We start from the raw sequence: 21,287 nt of genomic DNA, 5'->3' as shown, positions 1-21,287 counted from the left end.
GGGTAGCTTTTCTATAGAAATGTTAATATTCACAAGTAAACAAGTGGCTCTCTGAAATGGCTAAACCTGCCTTGCCCTGTCAATGAGTAGAAATGCTCAGTATCCAGCAAAAATTAGAAAAATAAGCCACTGCTCAAATGAAAACCATCTGATCTATACCTTTCTGAGTCATTTATAGTCATCAAGAAAAAAAATTCAATTTGTCACAAATACTTTTACTGTGTTTATTGTCGAAGGCTGAACATTGCTCATTTCCTTCTGGCAACTAAATTTGGATTGTCCAATCCAATTTTCTGAATTTGGGCTAAACTGATCAGAGTGCAATGGGAACATTTTCCACAGACCAGTTATTTGACATTCACGTTTTCATTTGTTGAGACACATATAGAGAAGCTCTGCAAGTCTCATTTTGAAGAGGGAGTTGAATTTTATATTTCTTGCACATGAGTTATGTTGTTTATGTTATCTCACTTTTGTGATCTTGATTATAAATTAATTAATTAATTGTATCTTTTCGGAGTCACAGCATCAATGTTCATTAGCTACCATAGATTTCCTCCTGTGAATGACATTTGGAAGAGGAAAATCCATTCTAGCTACATCCTCATGATCCACAGTTTCATGTTGCATATCTAGCAGCACACTGCTTTTAATCAACTTAGTGATGTTAGGGTAGCTTTTTTAGTTTCAGATGTTGTGTTTGCTAGTTTGCAATTTTTTGATATCTAATGTCTCCAACCCACCAGTTTTCTGATGATATATAAACAATTTGGGCCTTTTCTTCGCCATTTAATGTATGCACTTTCACATTTCCTGAGGAGTAGATCCCAGTGCTGACTACTGTTTGCATCAGACCAGAACCATGAATAAAGGGTAAGAGTCTTAAAGATGCTTTCTCATCAACTTTCCCGTCAATGTCTGGGGTCCTCTGACTAAATGCTAACATTTGTAGAAGTTAACTTGACCTCAGTATGGTATAGATTTGTATTCAGTGATGGCAACTGAGTAAACCTTTTTCTTTCAATTTAGTTATGTTGATTCTTCTCCATTAGCTAGAATTGGTTTTGATATCCTCAGTGAGATTAATTATCAAATGATTATTTCTCATTTTTAAGGTTTTCAAAAGGATAATACCTTTCATTTATAATTAGAAAGATGCCAAATCATACTACTTTACATATTTCTTTTTAAAGATTTCACTTTTTATAGTTACCACTTATATAAGACAATTTACTTGTATCAACATTAGAAGAAAGAAGTCATCTATTTAAAGATGGCAATTCAGTGAGTTTTAATAGACATATACTTCTATGGAACTACTGCCTCAATCAAGATACAAAATATTTCTGTCACCCCAACAGGATTCTTAACTCCCCTTGCAGTTCATTCCTCTCTTAGCCCAGCCCTAGGAAACTAGTGATATGCATTTTGATGCTAGAGATTAGTCTTCATTTTCTAAAATTGTATATAAATGAGATCTTATGGTATATATTATTTTATGTGTGCTTTCTTTCACATGGCATAAGCTGGATGTAGACAGAGAATGCTGACCGTATTTGAAAACATGGTTGGGATAATTCCAGTCAATTAAGAGTGAACAGTAGCTGAGAAGTGAAAAGGATGGCTTAGGGGTTTGTATTAAAGAAATGAAAGAAACTTTGAAAATATACATATAAATAGAAGGCATAATATATTTGTGCTGTTGAAACCACAAAGAATATTAAAAAAAAAAAAAAAGAACATAAATCTTTGCCAGAGAGTAACTTCTGGGTCAGCTAAAAATTAAAACTTTTCCATTAAGGCATCGAATAATCACTGTATTTAAGAAGCTGAGCATCAACATAAAGCAAAATTGTGAAATGATTAATTTAGACATAAAAATATAACAAGTTCAGGAAATGTCGCCACTGGTTTTTCAGGTTCACATGAATCTGATTTTAGTTTCCACTTACTCTTTTCAGAGGATATTTAAATAATTTGACTGTGACAAGCCAAACTGTTTTGAGACCTCATTGAAAGTCAAATGAAAACATTAATCAAATGCAAAAATATTCTAGTCAGGCACGGAAATGCTGCAGGTTAGAAAATAAAAACGTTGCCTGTGAGAAGGAAAATCAATCAATTCAGAAAAAGCAGGTATTGGTTCAAATCTACATAGTCAGTAGTGACTAGAAATCACTAGAATTTCAGGGGATTATATTTTTTTCTAAAGAATCATCAGACAGTCTTGGGCTATGTCTACATTGCAAAATCAGTTTGTTTGGCTAACTTTTCACCTGAGTAAATTAGAAAGTCAGAGCAGTCAAACAACTGATCATATCTTTTTTTCTCACTGTCCTCACTGTGTTTTTGGACAGGCTTTAGTGACTAGCATACAAATAATTATAGCTAGGTAAGCGACTTGTGGAACAGCAGTCTTAATTGAGCAAAAAAAAAAAATAGCTTTCATATTACTAAATGCTATTGAATTGTACAATATTAAGTGAAAACTATCTTTTAATTTCTGCTATGAATTCTATAATCTATGCCTGCCATGCTAAGGCAATCTAACAAACACTGCTTTGAGATTTAATCAGAGAGGCTCCTGGTCTGTGGGACTAAATGACTGTATATCCCTGTGTTTTGGATAACTATGCATAAAGGTAATTGTACAGTATGGGTAATAACCTTAGTCTGTCACTTACCATCTGTATCACAATTGCTTAGTCTCTTTAAGTCCTTCTGTTTTTATCTATTTAAAAAAGACATCATATAGAGTTTTGAGTAATAAGCTAATGCTTATGAAACAGCTCAATGCCTGGCACAAAGAAACATTAATGATACTTTTATATTCCTTCAAATGTTATTAATTAATTCATGCATTTGACAAATATTAATTGAACTTTTATTAGGACCCTTTTATTAGGACAAATATTAATTGAACTTTTATTAGGACTGTGCTAAGTATTTGGGAATAAAATGGTACAAAATCCACAGCCCCTGATTAAACTTAATGTATAGCAGGGAATACATGCAAATACATGACCAATTTTCATAGAGTGCCATCTACCCTGAGGTAAGCAAGAGCAGGGTATGCTGTGGGACTATATAAGAGGGCTTCCTGGTGGAAGGAATATAAATTAGCCAGGAGAAAAGCGATACTGGATGGAGAGAAGGAACAATGAGGGAAGATGGGAAAGAGGTAGGGCAGGGGTGGATGTTTCCATCAGAGTGAACAGCATGTGTTAAGGCCTATATTAAATTTACCTTTTCTCTGTCAGATAGAGACCACAGATACAATTCAACTGAGAAAGACAAAAAAAAAAAAAAAAACAAAAACAACAACCAAAAAACAAAAAATGCAAACTTTTCTGTCTACTGCTTGCAGTGCTAGGAAACAAGCTTGGCAAATAACAGCTCTTTAGCCTCATATTTAGGAAGCAAAAAAGGAGAAACTCTGTCAAACCCAGAAGAGGTTAATACAAGTTCAGTGCTAAAATATCTGCCCTTAAGGCCAACTATATCTCAATAGAGGGAGACTCAGAATATCTTTCTCATTCTTTGTATGAAATGGGGGAAAAATTAAAGAAAGAAAGAATTAGAAGCATGTAATCAATCCTTTCCTTTACAAATCCCAGCAATTCAGGAGACTGCCAGCGGCTAAATCTTTCAGGGACCACAGAGAGGAAAAAGCCTATTAAAATGTGCCCCATTCCCAAAGAAAGGGTCACTCAAGATCCTCGGACCCTTAACTCTGAATAGACTTAATGAAAGCCAACTGCTATTTTAAGAATTTAGAAGGGGATTTCCCTCCCCAAAGAAAAGAAGCCAGACATCATCGTGCTCTAACACTATTTCATCTATGGTACCAGGCATTGCTTTTCACTACCTTTCTGCAGGTTGTTAAAGCCATTAAATGAGGGCTTAGTGACTGAGATTACAGTTCATCACATAGAAGGCTTAAAATATAATTGATACAAAGACCATCCCTCCAGGATTAAAGAGTTCTAATCATTCTGTGGGGCTTGCATGCTCTTTTCTTCTTGCCGGTCAAGGTAATAGTAAGCTTTTCGGAAAAGGAGTATGTTGTTCTCCACGCCATTTATGAACCGCGACACTTTCCAACTTCAACTGGAAGAAGATAATCCAAACTACCCTACAAAATCTGCAGATCCAGCAGATGGTTACAAAATGAATCTTACTCTAGGATTTCTGGCAACTTAGTTTCATGTGATTAATAAAAATGATACACAGATTTCTCTTGTAGAATCTTTCTCTAGTGTTCTCCATGTAACATTGTTCTGACACCCCTATTAACTGCAAGGATATCTTGTGAACAGGTAGACGTTAGACACCATTATCTCCACTTGCAAATGAGAAACCTGAGGCAGAAGGAAGTCAAGTGACATAACAGCAGTGTCACAAAAAGAATGGGAATAGAAATGAGAAAACCAATTGTCTCCTGTGAATCAAGAAAGCAAAAAAGGATGTGATGGGATGAATTCTTCCTTTTTTCTGTTGAAGGAAGGGCAGGGGCAAGCTTTTTACTGCTAATTTTGAAAATATCCTTCCTTCCTCTTTATAGTGAAAAGGACAATTGCTGAACTGGGTTACTGGCTGAGTTCCCTGGGCATAGAGAAGAAAAGCTACCTACCTATACGGATGCTCCACAAATCCTCTGCAGGGCCGGGGCTTCTCCTACTTGACATTTTTTTGCCTGGTGTAATCTCTGGGATGTGCCTCTGATAAGGGTCCCCCTTCTCTGCCATTACATTCACCAACAAATGATTGTTGAGTGATTGAACGGCTGGTGTTTAAATTGTATGCTTAAGTTTTGTGTATGAGCTATAGGAAGAAGGATCACCAAGAAGGATCTTGGATAATTAGATAACCCTGCCCAATCCCCAGATGTGTTTTTATCCATATTGTTTCCGATCTGCACCTACCTAATGGAAATGTCAGACAGAATCCCTGTTGCAAGTCAGAACCATGAAGAGACAGAGAGGTCTCAGTGAAGGCAGTGATACAGGATTAGAATTCCCTGGCCCTTCCTTATACATAGTGAGAGATCCACAATCAAACAATCCACTTATATCCTAGATCTTTATGACAAGAAGAAATTAGTCATCTGAGATATTATAAGCAAAGTCTGTAGTAATACAATCAAAAGGAGAGACAGGCCCTTGAAACATTCAATTCAGTAAAGAAACTTCAGCATTAAGAATATTAAGTAGTGAAAATATGCGTTCAGAAAAATAAGAAAAATGACAATAATAGCTAATGTATTTTCCATTTAAACTCAATAAAAATAGGTAACATTATTATCATCTTATATGTTAGAAAACTGGTTTTTTAAAAACTTTTATTTTTTTATTTTTTTTAAAGATTTTATTTATTTATTTGACAGAGAGAGAGACAGCCAGCAAGAGAGGGAACACAAGCAGGGGGAGTGGGAGAGGAAGAAGCAGGCTCTCAGTGGAGCAGGGAGCCCGATGGGGGGCTCGATCCCAGGACTCCGGGATCACACCCTGAGCCGAAGGCAGACGCTTAATGACTGAGCCACCCAGGCACCCCAGAAAACTGGTTTTTAAACAAATTGCCTAAGGACACAAGTAAGGTGTGACAGAGGGGGTATTTGCACCTGCATGGTCTGGCTCCATAGCCTCTGCTCTCAACTGGTTCATCCTGCAGCCTTCCAGTGGGGTGGCAGACCACCCCAACACAGATTCCCAGAGCTGTCCATGCTGCAATATTGGGAGAATACTGACCTTATCTGAAAAGTTGCTTCCTCCCAAGAGTGATAGGGAGAATTTTGAAATAAAAAATGTTAAACAAGAGAAGAAAGTTCACAATTATCTGTATCTCTTTTCCTAGGCCAGATTCAAGGTACAGCTACTGGAAATTCAATCAATGGCAAAAGAAATATCCACCATTAAGACTGTTTCTCCCTTATTAACTAGAAATTCTGGCTCTGGGTCCCTAGTCAGGTTGCACTCAATTAAATTCCAGGATCTTAAGAACACAACAACGTAAATGAATCTCAGCAAGCAAGGGTTGAAAATGATGAACTGAGAAATGCACAGATAACCACCAGGCAGCATTAATATCATTATTGAAAGGTTAGCTGCTCAGGAAATCGACAAGGTGCCAAGAGGGCACTCACAGTGCCTCCCAAGAAATGAGAGCAGAGAAGAAACGAGGCTGAACAGAGCAAAGCCTTTGTTGACATTTTCAAAAGCTGACTTTATACAGGCCGTATCCCTCAAGAATGGAAAATGGCAGTATATGGAACCAGTAACACTAGAAAATTGCAGGCCAGTAAGTTCACCACCAGTCACAGGGAAGCTTTCGAAAGGTTTTAGAGGATGAAGAGGTGGCATCACTACTACTCTTTCAAGTTCAACCCTGGGGTGAGACAAATGCAGGGTTACAGTAAATGCACAGCTGTCTCCCTGGCTTTGGGAATTCTCAGGGTATGGCTGTGTTGTATTACAGAATGAATAACTTTGTCACAAAATGTTCTGGAATAAGAATCCTGAGGCCAGGTTCCAGGGTGGAGTAGTAGCATTTTTATGTCGATTCAAAAGTGAATTCTGGAACCACAGAATTTCTATTTTCAGTCAACCCTGACATCCTGTGCTCTTATACACGCAGATACATTTATTTTGTACACACACACACACACACACACACACACACACACATGATCTTGTGTAGTGTTTCAAATGGCATATGGTGGCTTAGAACCCACCTCATTAAAATATGAGATTCAGGGATTTATCTGACTGGGCCCACTGAGGCAAATTTCTGATGAAAGCGAGAGACGGCAGGTTTGACCAGGTTTGTGTGAACAATATGATAGTGTGAGCAGAATGAATGAGTTTTCCTCTGACTTAAATATACCGTTTTAATTTAAAGGGAGTATGTGTCTAAGGGAATTTACTTAATGGGGTGTTAAGAGCACTATTTTTGGAATTCGTGGATGCAGCCAAAATTAAATGAGACGTTCTAATGGAGGCAGCTGAGAAAGGAAGAACATTTTAACTGGCCTTGGGAGGAAACTTTAGCTATTTCCGTTGGAATACAAAGTGAGGACAACTCAGGACTAAAGGACATTCCAGTAGTGGAGCAGGGGAGAGGGAGGGACCTGCTATTTTAATGCAGGATGAGCAACCTGAACCAAAATGAAATGCGATGGGAATGTTTGGGCATCGCCTCTGGGAACTGTGAGAATCAGGTGAGAGGCAGGGATGACGCTACATTCAGAGGAGACAAGGACACGCTGGATGGTGAATTTTTATTTAAATAATAGGTTGGAACTTGAGAGTCAGAGGGAAATCTCTGCTTCATTTGGAAGTTTAGGGAGTTGAGTACAGACAGACCGACTTAAAATGGAGATGAAGCATATCAGAGATGGAAATGGAAATTATGACTGAACAACACCTGAATGGAGCTCATAAATACGATTACAGTATTTTGTAGAACTAAATGGTCGAGGAATGCCTTCTGCCGGATATGGAACAACAAGGTTCTCTGACTAGAGTGATCATAGACCTCCTGTGTTTTAATTTTCACTCTTAAAGAAAAATGTGTGTATATGTGTGTTTTAATTGCTATAGAGCACATGCAACTGTGACTTATGTTTTGAATTTACATAGTCTATTTCATACTCTTGTATCTTATTACAATACATATTTTGCTCTTGAACCATGTTTTGATTCAAGGACATATGTCTCCATACTCCCAAAGCTATTTTCATAGCTTTAATGTAATCAACACTAGTAAATGAAAGAATTGTTTCAAAATTAATTCACATATAATATGCTTTATTAAGTAGCTTTCACTACATTTCCCAATTAGTGGTATTAGTTTATAAATTGTGAACATGTATTTGTAAAAATATATTTAGTATGTGATTAACATTATATTAGTGCAATTGATTCAAGCAAATGTAGACCAGCCTTCTCAATTATTATCTTTACCTAAACCCTAGTAACTGTTATTACTAGTGTAAATGGGGTGAATGTAGCACAGACTGTTGGCTGCCCATGAAAACTCATTTCCTCTTCTGGACCCACAGCTTGACTATATTACCCACTACCTACTGCAGTAGGATGCATGGCCATTTGAGTGAGCTCTAGCTAGTGAGGTGTGACTCAAAGTGATACATGACACTCTCATGCCCGGCCTATTAAACATTTCATGCATCTTACATATTCTTGTCCCATTTATGCTCACTTGAATGGAGATGACCCCCCAAAGAGACCCTGGAAGCCTATGTTTAAAATGGGTCTTGAATAACTTCATGGATAAGGGCCACACCAACAACCTGTTTATTCACATAGTCAAGATACAAACTTCTATTGTTTTTGGACCATTATCTATTTTTGGGTCTATTATAGTAAGCAGATAACCTACCTTAACAGATTCATATTTCATCTTGGAAAACAGAATAGCTTAGTTCCCCCCCCCCCCATTCCTCAAAGCAGTAATGACATTCATAGAGGACACTTTAAAAAATTAATTTGGAAATCTGAAGTCACATTACAGTTTTGAACAAAAACATTTCAGAACTACAAGCACCCCTTAAACCCAAAGGCCCTAACTCCTAAGGCATCCATTGTAGGTAATGAATAAACTCTTTTAGGCATCCCAAGTGGTATAGCGATGTCTCACCCTTGGGAGAATAAAAAAAATTATCCCTCAAATCATTTTCCATAGGACTTAATTCCTTCAGAAATCCAGTTGAGAAAGGCTGGAAGCATCACAAAAACATGGAAATGTGTAGGCTTATATGTAAATTGATATACATTATACATATGCAGCTTATATGTCTTTATCCTTCTTTATGTGTATTGATTTATTATATGTAGTTATGTATTCTTCCAGAGTTTATAGTCTTGAATACCTATGTGACATGTGTGCACTGCAACTGTCCAATACTGAAACTTGTACTTTTGTTTTGGCTGCCTATAAAGATACTACACTTCTGGGAACTTTCTAGTATCAGTCATGAATTATAAATTACATGTTCCAGAGTGCCTTAAGTATACATAGCAACTCCCAAGTAAAATACTGGATCTTGGGACCTACTCTATGCTGTAGGTATCATGGACCTATGGATCTCAGTCTTTTGCATTCATTATTGAATGGATGAATGAATGAATGGATGAATATTGTATTTTGGGCAATGATTCTCAAAATATGTATAATTCTACTATGACTTAATTCTTCAATATTCCCACTCCTCTCTGGCAGCAGAGAAAGATGAGATTTTTGGCAAATGGTTAGAATAATTGGCATTAACACTTGAAGGTCGTTCTCAGTGCAGCCTGAATATTGGAATCACCAGGGGTCCTCTCTAAAAATATGATACCTGGGCCCCACCCCTATAAATTCCGAGGTAAGTAGCATCAGGGTTTTTTTTTAATTTTTAATTTTTATTTATTTATTTAAAGATTTCATTTATTTACTAGAGAGAGAGAGGAAGAGAGAGCACAAGCAGGGGGAGAGGGAGAGGGAAAAGCAGACTCCCCGCTGAGCTGGGAGCCTGACATGGGGCTTGATCCTAGGATCTGGAGATGGTATTCACCAGTGAATATTAAACTCTATCTGTATAACCACTTATTGGAAAAGTCACAAATGAAAGGCATTGCTGACAGTGGACTCTTCAATTTATGAGAACTGAGGAATACAACTGTACCTAATAGTTCGGTAATTAGAAAAAACTTACTAATTTGTTTATTTGTATTTGATTTTTTTCAAATGCCACCCTTTTATAATCAATTGAAAGACAAATGAAAACATTAACTTAAAACAATTATTAAAATTTTTATGAATAATTTTTTCTTTGATATTTTTTGAAATTTTCACAGATTTAGTTAAATGTTATCTTCAAAATTAAAATTCTTCCATCCCTTACCAATTTTGTCAGTTTATGGTATTTGTCATTTGTCATCAGTAAGTTGGCTGTTTTTAAAATATCACTAATTATTTTCCTTTATTGTAACCCAAATAAGCTGACACTCAAAAACCAACAGTAATCTTTCTCAGATGTAGATCTAGACCCCCAATTAATTACTTAAAAAGTAATATAAAGTTATATAAAAAGACATATGGATACATATGAGAATATTGTGGAGTATTTTTCCATCCTTGATTTATAAGAGAACAAGTGAGGGGTTAATAGCGATAACAAAGGTCATTTGTATAGTGCTTCCCAATTTATAAAATGCTTTCATATACGTATCTCATGGGCGTGCAATGGCCACTCTATGATGGAAGTATCACTATTTCATTGCATACAGTGTTGTTCTACTATATACTTATACAGGGAAAAGACCGTTCATTTGATCTATATATGTTTGCAGTGGTGTTTTGGTTTCAATGTCAATCTGAAAAACGTACTTTTCCAAGGGAACACAGGGAGCTGCTTGTATTCAGTCACAAGCTTTAAAGCCTTTAGCTGTAAACCATGCTTTGTAAGCTCCAATGCTACAAAATGAATATATGCATTGGGCCAAGTGTAAGTTGGTAAGTTGGTAGGTAGTGGGGTGTACAACAAATTGAAAGTTCATTCCTGTATAAAGTGATATACATTTAAAAAATATTTAGGGGCACCTGGGTGCCTCAGTTGGTTAAGCGCCCAACTCTTGATATCAGTTCAGGTCATGATCTCAGGGTCCTGGGATTAAGCCCCACATCAGGCTCCACACTCAGCAGGGAGTCTGCTTGAGATTCTCTCTCTCCCTCTGAACCCTCCCCCCTAAAATAAATAAATAAATATTTGAAAAAAAAGTTTAAAAATATTTAAACACTATAGACCAAAGGAAACTTATCTGTGTGCCTCATATGCAATTTCTATTCCACACTAGCAGAACATGCGTTGTAAAAGAAGAAATAAAGCAGGAACACAGAAACATAAGGAGATCATATGAGAAATGATTTGGGCAACAGGAATTGAGACTAAGGACTGAAGCACAAAGAACAAATTTGGAAAATGGCTGATGCTCATCCAATATCATCAGCCTCCTTTATCTCTCTGTTTTGCCTTGGTTTTGTTGTTGTTGTTGTTGTTGGGACAGCATAATATAATGTTAAGAACACTGTAATGTGTTCTTGGATGTGACCTTGGACTTAGTCTATTTCCTTTTTTTTTTTTTAAGATTTTATTTATTTATTTGACAGAGAGAGAGAGAGACAGCTAGCAAGAGAGGGAACATAAGCAGGGGGAGTGGGAGAGGACGAAGCAGGCTTCCAGCAGAGAAGCCGGATGCAGGGCTTGATCCCAGAACGCCAGAATCATGCCCTGAGCAGGAGGCAGATGCTTAATGACAGAGCCACCCAGGCGCCCCATTAGTCTATTTCCTTATCAGGAGAATGGAGATAGTAATAACTATATTATAGAATTGTTGTGAGATTAAATAAGAGCATACATGACAAGGGCTTAGCAGACCTCCTTTCACGTTGTGAGTGGTAAATAAATGGGAGGTATGATCATCATTTACATCATCTCGTTGGAAAGAACCACTTCCTTATTGAGCCCTTCAACTTCTCCTTAGTAAATACTTAAAGATCAAAATTAACTTTCAGACCCGTATGGTAAGAAGCTTGCCAAGGGAAAGGCAGAGAGTTCTTTCCTCTCACTCATATAAATCAACAACCACAAAATGAAAGATAGAGCGTCCCCTCATCTGTAAGCTGATCAATAAGCTCAAACAGCCCCTTTGCTTTAAACCATAAAAGGTATTGGACAAAGTTAGTCAGCCTGTACCTAAAAGCAGTCATATTTGTACCAACTAGGCCATTGCTTTCTGAAATGATATTCACAGAAATGCCCCAAGAATTTGGTTCAGTTAGAAATGCATTGATTGAACGTCTCCAAAATGAAGAGAATTGGATCTCTGCTCTTGAAGCTCTGATATGCCCAGATTAGGGGGAGAAAGAAAAATGTAAACAGGTCATTTCAATGCAAAAATGCAGACATGTCCGAGTTCCTCACTCTGATGTGCGTCTTTCCCTTTCCCTCTTTCGGTGGGGCTCCATAAGCATGGTAGACATGCAAGAGTTAGTCTGCTGCGAGAACACTGAGGGACGACACATACCTATTCTTCAAAGTCTAGCTTTAGCTCTATATCCTCCAGGAAACTTTCCACTCTACTTTGATCTTTGACTTACTTGAAATCCTTTGAAAATTGCTGCTTAATCATTTTGGTCCTTAGTCATTTTCTACATTACATGTGAAATAAATTGTTTCCTGGTATATGCTCTATGTACCCACACTGTATAGTAAGCTCAGGACTTACACTCTTCTGAGCAATATGTAATGTTATATCCACATTAATCTGAAAAATTGAATGTTTTATTGTTTCCAGATTAAAGATTAGTAAAAAATAGTTTATAAATAATAAATGCAATAGTTTGGGACTCTATTATATTGAAGACACCCAAGGAACCGTGTTTTATAAAATTTGATGACATTTTGGTACAATTTAAAGCATTTGGATTAGATTAGAAACAGAAAAAATGGCAAATATAAACATATCTGTTATATAGTAAACGTTCTATTTCCACTTTTAATCAACATTTATATATTTGGACCTGTTTTATAACCTGGTGGTAACATCTTGCACTTATAGGGCAACAGAACACACATTCATTTGCCCCATAATTGAGGAATTACAGCTAAACAAAACCATCAATGATCACTCATTTGTTTTAATACCACATGCAAAATGGTTGGCATAACAAGATAATACTCCTAAAGCTCACAAATCACCAGTTTATATTATGCTAATTTATCACCTAAATCTATTTCCTAAACACTGTTACTGAAACTGAAAGAAAAAATATTTAACACAAATGCTTTTTAATAAGAGACGTAAGAAAAAAAAAAAAAACCCTTAACAACAGCAAAAAAAAACTCTTGTGTGAAAACTAATAAATAATTTTAAATGGATTGAATCCCGCACATATTTATATCCAATATTTAATATTCAACCACTCTCATATCTAATTGATTTTATTTTATCTCTATCTTTCATATGTCTCTCCCTTTCATTTCCACTGCCACTAGTGAAATTTTGCTTTTCATTACTTCTCATTTAGATTATTGCAACAACTGCTTCACCAGTTTCTTGACTTCCTTGTCAAGTTGACCTCTTACAAAGATGCTGGATTAATCATTCCATACTACAGTTCTGAATTTGTGATTCCTAGCTCCACCACCTCAGTGCCTACTTCTTTCTTACAGAACGAAGTCTAAACTACCTTAAGTCACTGATTTCTGTGCTCTTATTCCATTTATCTTTCTGAATTTCTTTCCCAATCCTCTGTTTCCTACATTACAAATACTACGTACATTCATATACACTTCATCCACTAAAGTGAAACTATTCATTGTTGCTATCTATGCTTTTACCTTTCTAATCTCTATCTTCTGAATGTCTTCCCTAAGCCTAGGCTACCTTTCTAAATTCTATCCATCTGTTTGTGCCAAGCTCAAATGTCCCTTCTTCCATGAAGATGTTTCTAAATTCCTCAGAAGTAATTAATATTCTTCTTTCTAAAATTTTATAAAAATTTTTAACATCTCTCTTATAGAACTTATTACTTTATACCTACCACATACTTAGATAAGTATTTTTCTCCTCTACTAGAACTATGAAAGCTCCTTGGGAATGGAGTCTATGGCAGCTTCACCTTGTAAGCTCTAATATGCCAAGTATAAAGGCTTTAAACATAGTAGATACCCAAATAGTTGTTGAACAAAAGGCTGAATGGAATAATTACTTTTTAGTAGCCTCAGAATTGTAGACTTTATACAGAAGATTATATATGTTATGTATATGAACATTATTGATAATTATGAAATGAAAGTTATTGACTTTCAATAATCTGACTTGTTTCATAAACTAGACCAGTGTTGTCCAGCTATTCTCCATAACACCTTTGGGATTCCAAAGAGGTGGCATAGGGATCTCCTTCCTTGGCAGTAGAAAATGGTAAGTAAACAGACTTCTGTACCCTGCATTCTGCCTTCAAGTAAAGCTGTTACATTTTATGTATTGGCTTTCTTGTAAGACTTTGCTTGGAGAAAGCTTTCACTGTTTAATTTTTTTTTAATCCCTTGGTGTTTCACCCCCTGGCACACTATAATCCCTTATTTATTTCAAGTCTTTAGCCTACATGAGAACATCTTTACATGAAAACTAGGTAAATGAGCTGCTGTGTTTTGGCTGAATTTACTATTAGAAAAATACCAAAAGAGTAGCACAAAAATGGTTGTTTCAGGTAATTTAAATCAGGACCTCCTCTAATACCTGACTTCATATGAGGCCTGACATGCTATAATAGTCATTGATCTAAATTCTTGATCTGACTTTATTGACTTGAGTACTAGCTAGCTGGTGAATCTTACAGACATCACTCTCTTGAAGGATCCCCGAAAGGCAGTTATATAGCTTCCTATTTCTGTAAAAGACAATGACAAAACTTTCTGTAGCTTAGCCTTAAAGTACCTATCGCCTAACCCACACAGAAAACCCTGATTTGCAATATAAGTGAGGTTACACTGTATCTTTAGTGAAGATACACTGAAATCTGTCTTAGACCCCTAGTCAGTTACACAATTCTATGTTCATTATTTAGAGGGAAAAATACCTGTTTAAGTCACGGTGTATAATTGGCTGTGTCAGGTTGTGAAGGTACTCCATACCTTTGGCAACATCTACTGCAATAATTAATTTAGACTGCAAATCAAGAATCCTAGAATTTAAAAATAGATTTAGTGAGGATGAAACGGTCAAACCCAATAGCACATTTTTCTAAAAAATATCAATGGAGTGCATGATTTGTTACTCTGTATATCTTTCAGCTTTTTTTGCTTTATTGAAGATTAAGCTAAAAATTAAAAAAAATCTGGAAAAATAGCTTTTCTACATCAGATCATGCTTAATTATAAATCAATTCAGATACAACCCCTCATATTTAAAATATTCCACTTGATTTTATAATATTTATAATGCTATACTTAATTTTTTTTATAATAACATAAAATGGATTCTACTCTAATAACTAAGTGAAACCACACTCTAATTATTGTACTCATATATCTAGGAAGTGAATTAAAATTAGATTTGTGCAAGGCTATTCTTTTTTAAAACTTTAAAAAATAAATGCTGTGACCCCTGGTAATTCTTTTATTCTCAGCTTACATATATCTGCTTTATTAGTATGTCATATTTAGCCTAATTATTATAAGCTTCAGTTGCTAATTTAAATTCCTTGAATTTGTTAACTCCAACTGAATTCCAGTTAAGAAAGCACAGAAGTATTTCTATTCCCTAAAACATAATTATTGGGCATAAATTATTAGCCATCTTTAAAATGCCACATTTCCTAGCACTCAGAGATTTCAGAAGGTAAAGGTGAATCCAAGTGGAAAGCTTCTGAGGTATCGCAAGGATAATTCCAATGATACGTAAAATGATGTCAGAACAAGAGAACCATACCTCTTCTGTTCATGAAGGAGAGAGAACAGAGAACCCCCTGATATGTACTGAGTGACGATGGCAAACTGGCTGGGATCATTCAAGCAAGCACCCACAAACTGAATTACACAGGGATGATTGAGCCGGCAGAGAATGGACACCTCTCGGCAAAACATATCCACATCTGATTTGGAGCAGTAGGTGTTGGCTCGATAACTGGAAATGGCAGGAACAGGAAATCCTCAGTCAACAGATGGATCAAAACAAGGGGCTTTTCATGCATATGCTTCTTAAAGTTCACAACTCCAGTCTGAGGCTAAATTTTCTCATTTGTTTGCTTACCGTTTTATAGCCACTATTTTATTTCTGCATCGTCCTTTATATACTTTCCCAAAAGAACCTAAAATTGTGTAAGAGAAATGAATAAACACATATTATCTTGTGCTCGTGAAACGAAAGCAGACTAGTGTGTTCTTAGGTTACCTGAGCCGATAATCTCATGGAACTCAATTTCTGAGAGTTGAAGATGGAAATGTGAAGGCAATCCAGCCCTTAGGAGGAGAACATCTGCCTTCTCTGTAAACAGGAATTGTTATTTTATTTTTTAAGACAAAACACACATGGATGTGTACACGTGATGCACATACATACTTTACTTGGCCAAAAATGTCATTCCCGAGTAACATTTAATTTACCAAATACAATTGACTACTTTGAGATACTAAAACCTTATCACAAATGATCCCTATCCCCCTGCATTAAATACATGTTAGTTTTCTGTCTCTGTTCCCCGACCTTTGTTATCAGGGCTAAGTGTTTATTCCTAATGTGATCAATAACTAGCTCGTCTGCATGACACGGCAACCCTGGAGTACAGTTCATATCACATCATGATAAGGAGTTTTAACTGGTCGATCCCTGCCACCTATCACAATGGACTTAGCCAAATATCCCTAAGCTAAACCTCAAAGGGATGCCAATTAGATGTAAAAAAAATAAGTACATGAATCATTCAGAGGAAACATCTCAAACCAAAAATAATTTTTAAAAACTTCAAATTCTAAATAGTTAAGTACAAATTTATAGTTGAATCATATATATATGTACATATATTAATTATCTTGATTCAATAGTATTAATTTCTGTGTGCAGCATACACTCAAAAATTTCCTGAGGTATTACTTATTTGGGATCTTTTGGAAAATAACTTATTTTTTTAAATTTATTTTCCTATGGCAAACCTATGCCCACTTCTCCCGAGATATATTAATATTTGTAATTTAGACTTCATTAAAAATACGAATGTCTATAAGAATTTGATCTTTCTTTAATACTCAGGAAAATTTCACGGCTATACCTTCATGAACCAAGATAGCATATGCAAAATACTACAGCGGGTAAGGTTAATTATGGAAAGAATGGTTTGTTGATAATATTGTGTATGCATGCAAACTAGTCATCATTTATAATATGTAAAATAAAACAGAAAGTTATCATATTTGAGGTAATAGTTATCCTTTGTAATAAAATATAACAATTGTCTTGTATGAAAATACCTTTTGTCATGCTTTTAATCTTCCCCAAGGGGGATGGAAGAGACACATAGGAACCATCTAGAAATCAAATTATATTATAGAGTTGAAAGTAGCATTTTTCTACATGAACATTAAACATTATAAAAAGAAGCAGGTGACAAAAGAAATCTGCTAAGAAAACCAAGTGAGGATATAGTTTTAACCCAGGTCTTTTTCTGGATACTGAAACTGTATAGCAAGTGTTTATTTAGAGAGTACATAAAAAGATTAAAAATAAAAAACCAAGGTCTAGTAGACGCTGTGTCTGGGTATGATATTCTCTGGCCTGCCTCAATAGATTACTGAAACGGAGAACGACTGCTCTCAGCTCACCCGGGCCTTCCTGGTCGTCCATCAGCCTCATATACACCCAGGCCAGGGGATGCTAAACCTGAAGGAGCTGCAGACTGGTGAGTTAGAAAACAGCTGAAGTGAAGGCTTCTTTAGTTTCAGCCTCACCCAGACATAAGTTTTCTTAAAATAAAGCCAATCTGACATGCCCTCCTCCCTAACCCCAGAATAACCGTAATAGAAATAAAAGTTTACCTTTAGGCACAATATTGTACTAACAACAAAAACTTATTATGAGAGGGATACCTCCTCCAGGCTGTGAATATTCATTACAAGGCAATTCATCCTGCGGTCTCTTATAATGCTTCAGGAGTGTGACAATTGCATCGTGTCCTTCATGGAAAGACAAAAAGGACAAAAGGTCTTAATTTTTGTTTGATTTATTCAGCTCATCATATAAGTCAAAAGTGACTAGAGGTAGCTTGAAGCATAAGATATATCTTAAGAGATAATATATTGCAATAGGGATTCAGTACTTTCATTCATTCATTCATTCATTCACCTACTCATTCATTCATTCAAAATAATTCATTGAGACTCTACTATATGTGAAGCACTATGTTAAGCACTATATCCAGTAGTAGGGCTACAAAGAACAAGGTGACTATGGTCCTATCCTTAAGAAGCTTAGTGTAGTTGAATAATAATGAGAATTTCTAAATGAGGAAATATGAGGTGCTGAGGGCACCATTAAAATGGTAAAAAGCACATATGGTAACCAGGAGACAGGGATGTGTTTGCTTTGATTGAACATTACGTTCAGTTGGCAACTGCAGCATAACATGACACTAAGATAATTAACATGGGTTTTTGTGGCAGGAGACAGCTGTCTGTCTGCTTATAAATATTTGTACTCCCCATTCATGGGGTGATTTTGTGCCCGGGAATGGCTGTCCACTCAGGGACAACAGTTCCCTATCGCCCTTGTATCCGGATGTGGCCTTGTGACAAATTCTCACCAAGGGATCATGAGCAAAAGTGATGCCACTTCCAACTCTGGGCTTTAAGAAAAAGATGAGCCTTCTCTACTCTTCCCTTCTGCTGGCTGAATGCAGAAGATTCTGAGTCCCTAAGGGATGGGAAAAAGCCATCCATTGACCAGAAATGCCCACACTGGACTTCTATACCACTGATAGATAAATTTCTATTATATAACACTACCCAAATTAGGGAGTTTATTAATTGCAGTAGGTAACACATTGTGAAAGATAAAAAATGGTAAATGCTCTTCTGAGTACAACCATGATTTTCAATAGAACTAAACTTTTTGATACTATTTTATGTTTTAACTATAAAAATAATCTACTGAAGCTAATTTATATGAGAGAAAAACAAAGTCAGCCTTAAAGTCCCTGCCAAGAGACTTGTGAAACGCAACAGAACTCATTGTAAAAATGGCAAGCTTTAGGAATTGAAAAATCATATGGGCTTATTCATCCCGGAGGGTTCATAGTTAACACTTGTTCAGAATACACCTAGTTAATGTATAGAGTATATGCTGAGAGTTATGCCTGCTAATCTAATCCCCCCTTCAAAAAAATGAATTAAAATTAATACAGCATGCAAGATCATGAGATGGAGTAATTAAGATACTAACTAGATTAAAACCTTTTCCAAATGTAATATCCCAACATCAGTTTCTTCAAGAAAAACAACAACATTGTGATAACAATTGCTTAAATTTGTAGCAAAACTTAAATCTACAGAGTTAACAACTAGTGCCCATTTTCTTATCCACAGATTTCAATTCATGACTGGTAGGTCTGTAATTTTCTCAAATCACAGACATAGGTTATGATGAAATAATGAGGAGTCTGTCCTGTTAGCACTTTAACTTTGTATTCTCCTGTGCTCACAATCAGGAAAACCTCAAGACCCCAATGGCATAAGCCAACAGGCACATTTCTAAAGAGCCTAACACAGGGTGCTTGGGTGGTTCAGTTGGTTGAGCATCTGCCTTCGGCTCTGGTCATGATCTGGGGGTCTTGGGATCGAGCCCCATGTCGGGCTCCCTACTCCGCAGGGAGCCTGCTTCTCCCTCTCCCTGTGCCTGCTGCTCCCCTGCTTGTGCTCTCTATCTCTCTCTGTCAAATAAATAATAATAAAAAAATAAAATGAAAATGAAAAAAGAGCCTAATAGGCAGAAGGAACAGTTAATGTAAAGGTCCAAGATGGGAGGAAATATGACACCTTCAAAAATGAAAGAAGGCCAGTGTGGCTCGTATCACAAGCAAGAGTAAGAGTGGTTCCAGACGTAGGTAGAGAAATGGATAAGCACGTATCATGTGCAGAAGTGCTTCAGAAACTTTGTAGTGTGTATAAGAATCACCGGGAGCACATGTTATTTATTTATGTTCTTTTAAGATTTTATTTAAATTCAAGTTAGTTAACGTATAGTGTAGCATTAGTTGCAGAGGTAGAATTTAGTGACTCATCACTTACATATAACTCCCAGTGCTCAACACAAGTGCACTCCCTAATGCCCATCACACATTTAGCCCATCCCCCCACCCACCTCCCCTCCAGCAACCCTCAGTTTCTTTCCTATAGTTAAGAGTTTTTTATGGTTTTCTTCCCTGTTTTTATCTTCTTTTATTTTTCCTTTCCCTCCCCTATGTTCATCTGTTTTGTTTCTTAAATATGGTATGTATCTTTCTCTGACTGACTTATTTCAGTTAGCATAATACCCTCTAGTTCCATCCACATCATTGCAAATGGCAAGACTTCATTCTTTTTGTTGGATGTGTAATATTCCATTGTATATATTTACACAATATTTTCTTTATCCATTCATCAGTCGATGGATATCTGGGCTTTTTCCATCATTTAGCTATTATTGATATTGCTGCTATGAACATCAAGGTGCCTGTGCCCCTTCAAATCACTATTTTTGTATCCTTTGGATAAATACCTACTAGTGCAATTCCTGGACTATAGGGTAGCTCTATTTTTAACTTTCTGAGGAACCTCCATACTGTTTTCCGAAGCGGTTGCACGAGTTTGCATTCTTACCAACAGTGGAAGAGGGTTCCCCTTCCTCTTCATCCTCATCTCTGCAACCACAACAAACACCTGTTGTTTCCTGAATTGTTGATTTTAGCCATTTTGACTCGTGTGAGGTGGTATCTCATAGTGGTTTTGATTTGTATTTCCCTGATGATAAGTGATGTTGAGTGTTTTTTTGTGTGTCTGCCAGCCATTATGTCTTCTTTGGAGAAATGTCTATTCATGACTTCTGCCCATTTCTTGACTGGATTTTTTATTTTTTGGGTGTTGAATTTGAAAAGTTCTTTACAGATTTTGGATACTAACCCTTTATCTAATACGTCATTTACAACTATCTTCTTCCCTTCCTTTGTTGTGCAGAAGTTTTTAACCTTATGAAGTCCCAATAGTTCATTTTTGTTTTCCTTGCCTCCAGAGATGTGTCCAGTAAGAAGTTGCTGCAGCCAAGGTCAAAAAGGTTGTTGCCTGTGCTCTCTAGGATTCCTGTCTCACACTTAGGTCTTTCATCTATTTGGAATTTATTTTTATGTATGGTGTAAGAAAGTGGTACAGTTTCATTGTTCTGCATGTAGCTGTACAGTTTTCTCAACACCATTTGTTGAAGGCACTTTTTTCCCATTGGATATTCTTTCTTGCTTTGCTGAAGATTAGTTGACCATATAGTTGTGAGTCCATTTCGTGGTTCTCTATTCTGTTCCATTGATCTATGAGTCTGTTTTTGTGCCAGTATCATACTGTCTTGATGATTACAGCTTTGTAATACAGCTTGAAGTCTGGGATTGTGATACCTCCAGTTTGGTTTTCTTTTTCAACAATCCTTTGGCCCTTGGGGGTCTTTTCTGGTTCCATACAAATTTTAGAATTCTTTGTTCTAGCTCTGTGAAAA

General features: G+C 36.4%; 1 protein-coding gene across 1 annotated transcript in view; it reads right to left on the bottom strand.

Annotated features, from left to right (window-relative positions):
* The window catches only part of LOC100478721 (serine/threonine-protein kinase TNNI3K), a 292,736-nt gene that overhangs the window by 147,104 nt on the left and 124,345 nt on the right, over positions 1-21,287 (bottom strand). The window contains exons 12-17 of the mRNA XM_019797164.2: positions 17,642-17,728; positions 17,027-17,083; positions 15,954-16,046; positions 15,813-15,870; positions 15,492-15,686; positions 14,641-14,745 (exon numbers count right to left, since the gene is read on the bottom strand). Coding sequence (XP_019652723.1) covers positions 14,641-14,745; positions 15,492-15,686; positions 15,813-15,870; positions 15,954-16,046; positions 17,027-17,083; positions 17,642-17,728 — 595 coding nt within the window. The remainder of the gene's footprint in view (positions 1-14,640; positions 14,746-15,491; positions 15,687-15,812; positions 15,871-15,953; positions 16,047-17,026; positions 17,084-17,641; positions 17,729-21,287) is intronic.

Source organism: Ailuropoda melanoleuca, chromosome 2 (assembly GCF_002007445.2).
Source record: "Ailuropoda melanoleuca isolate Jingjing chromosome 2, ASM200744v2, whole genome shotgun sequence".
In the NCBI taxonomy this organism is placed as follows: Eukaryota; Metazoa; Chordata; class Mammalia; order Carnivora; family Ursidae; genus Ailuropoda; species Ailuropoda melanoleuca.
Note: the sequence above shows the minus strand (reverse complement) of the source record. Positions and strands in the feature narration are given on the sequence as shown.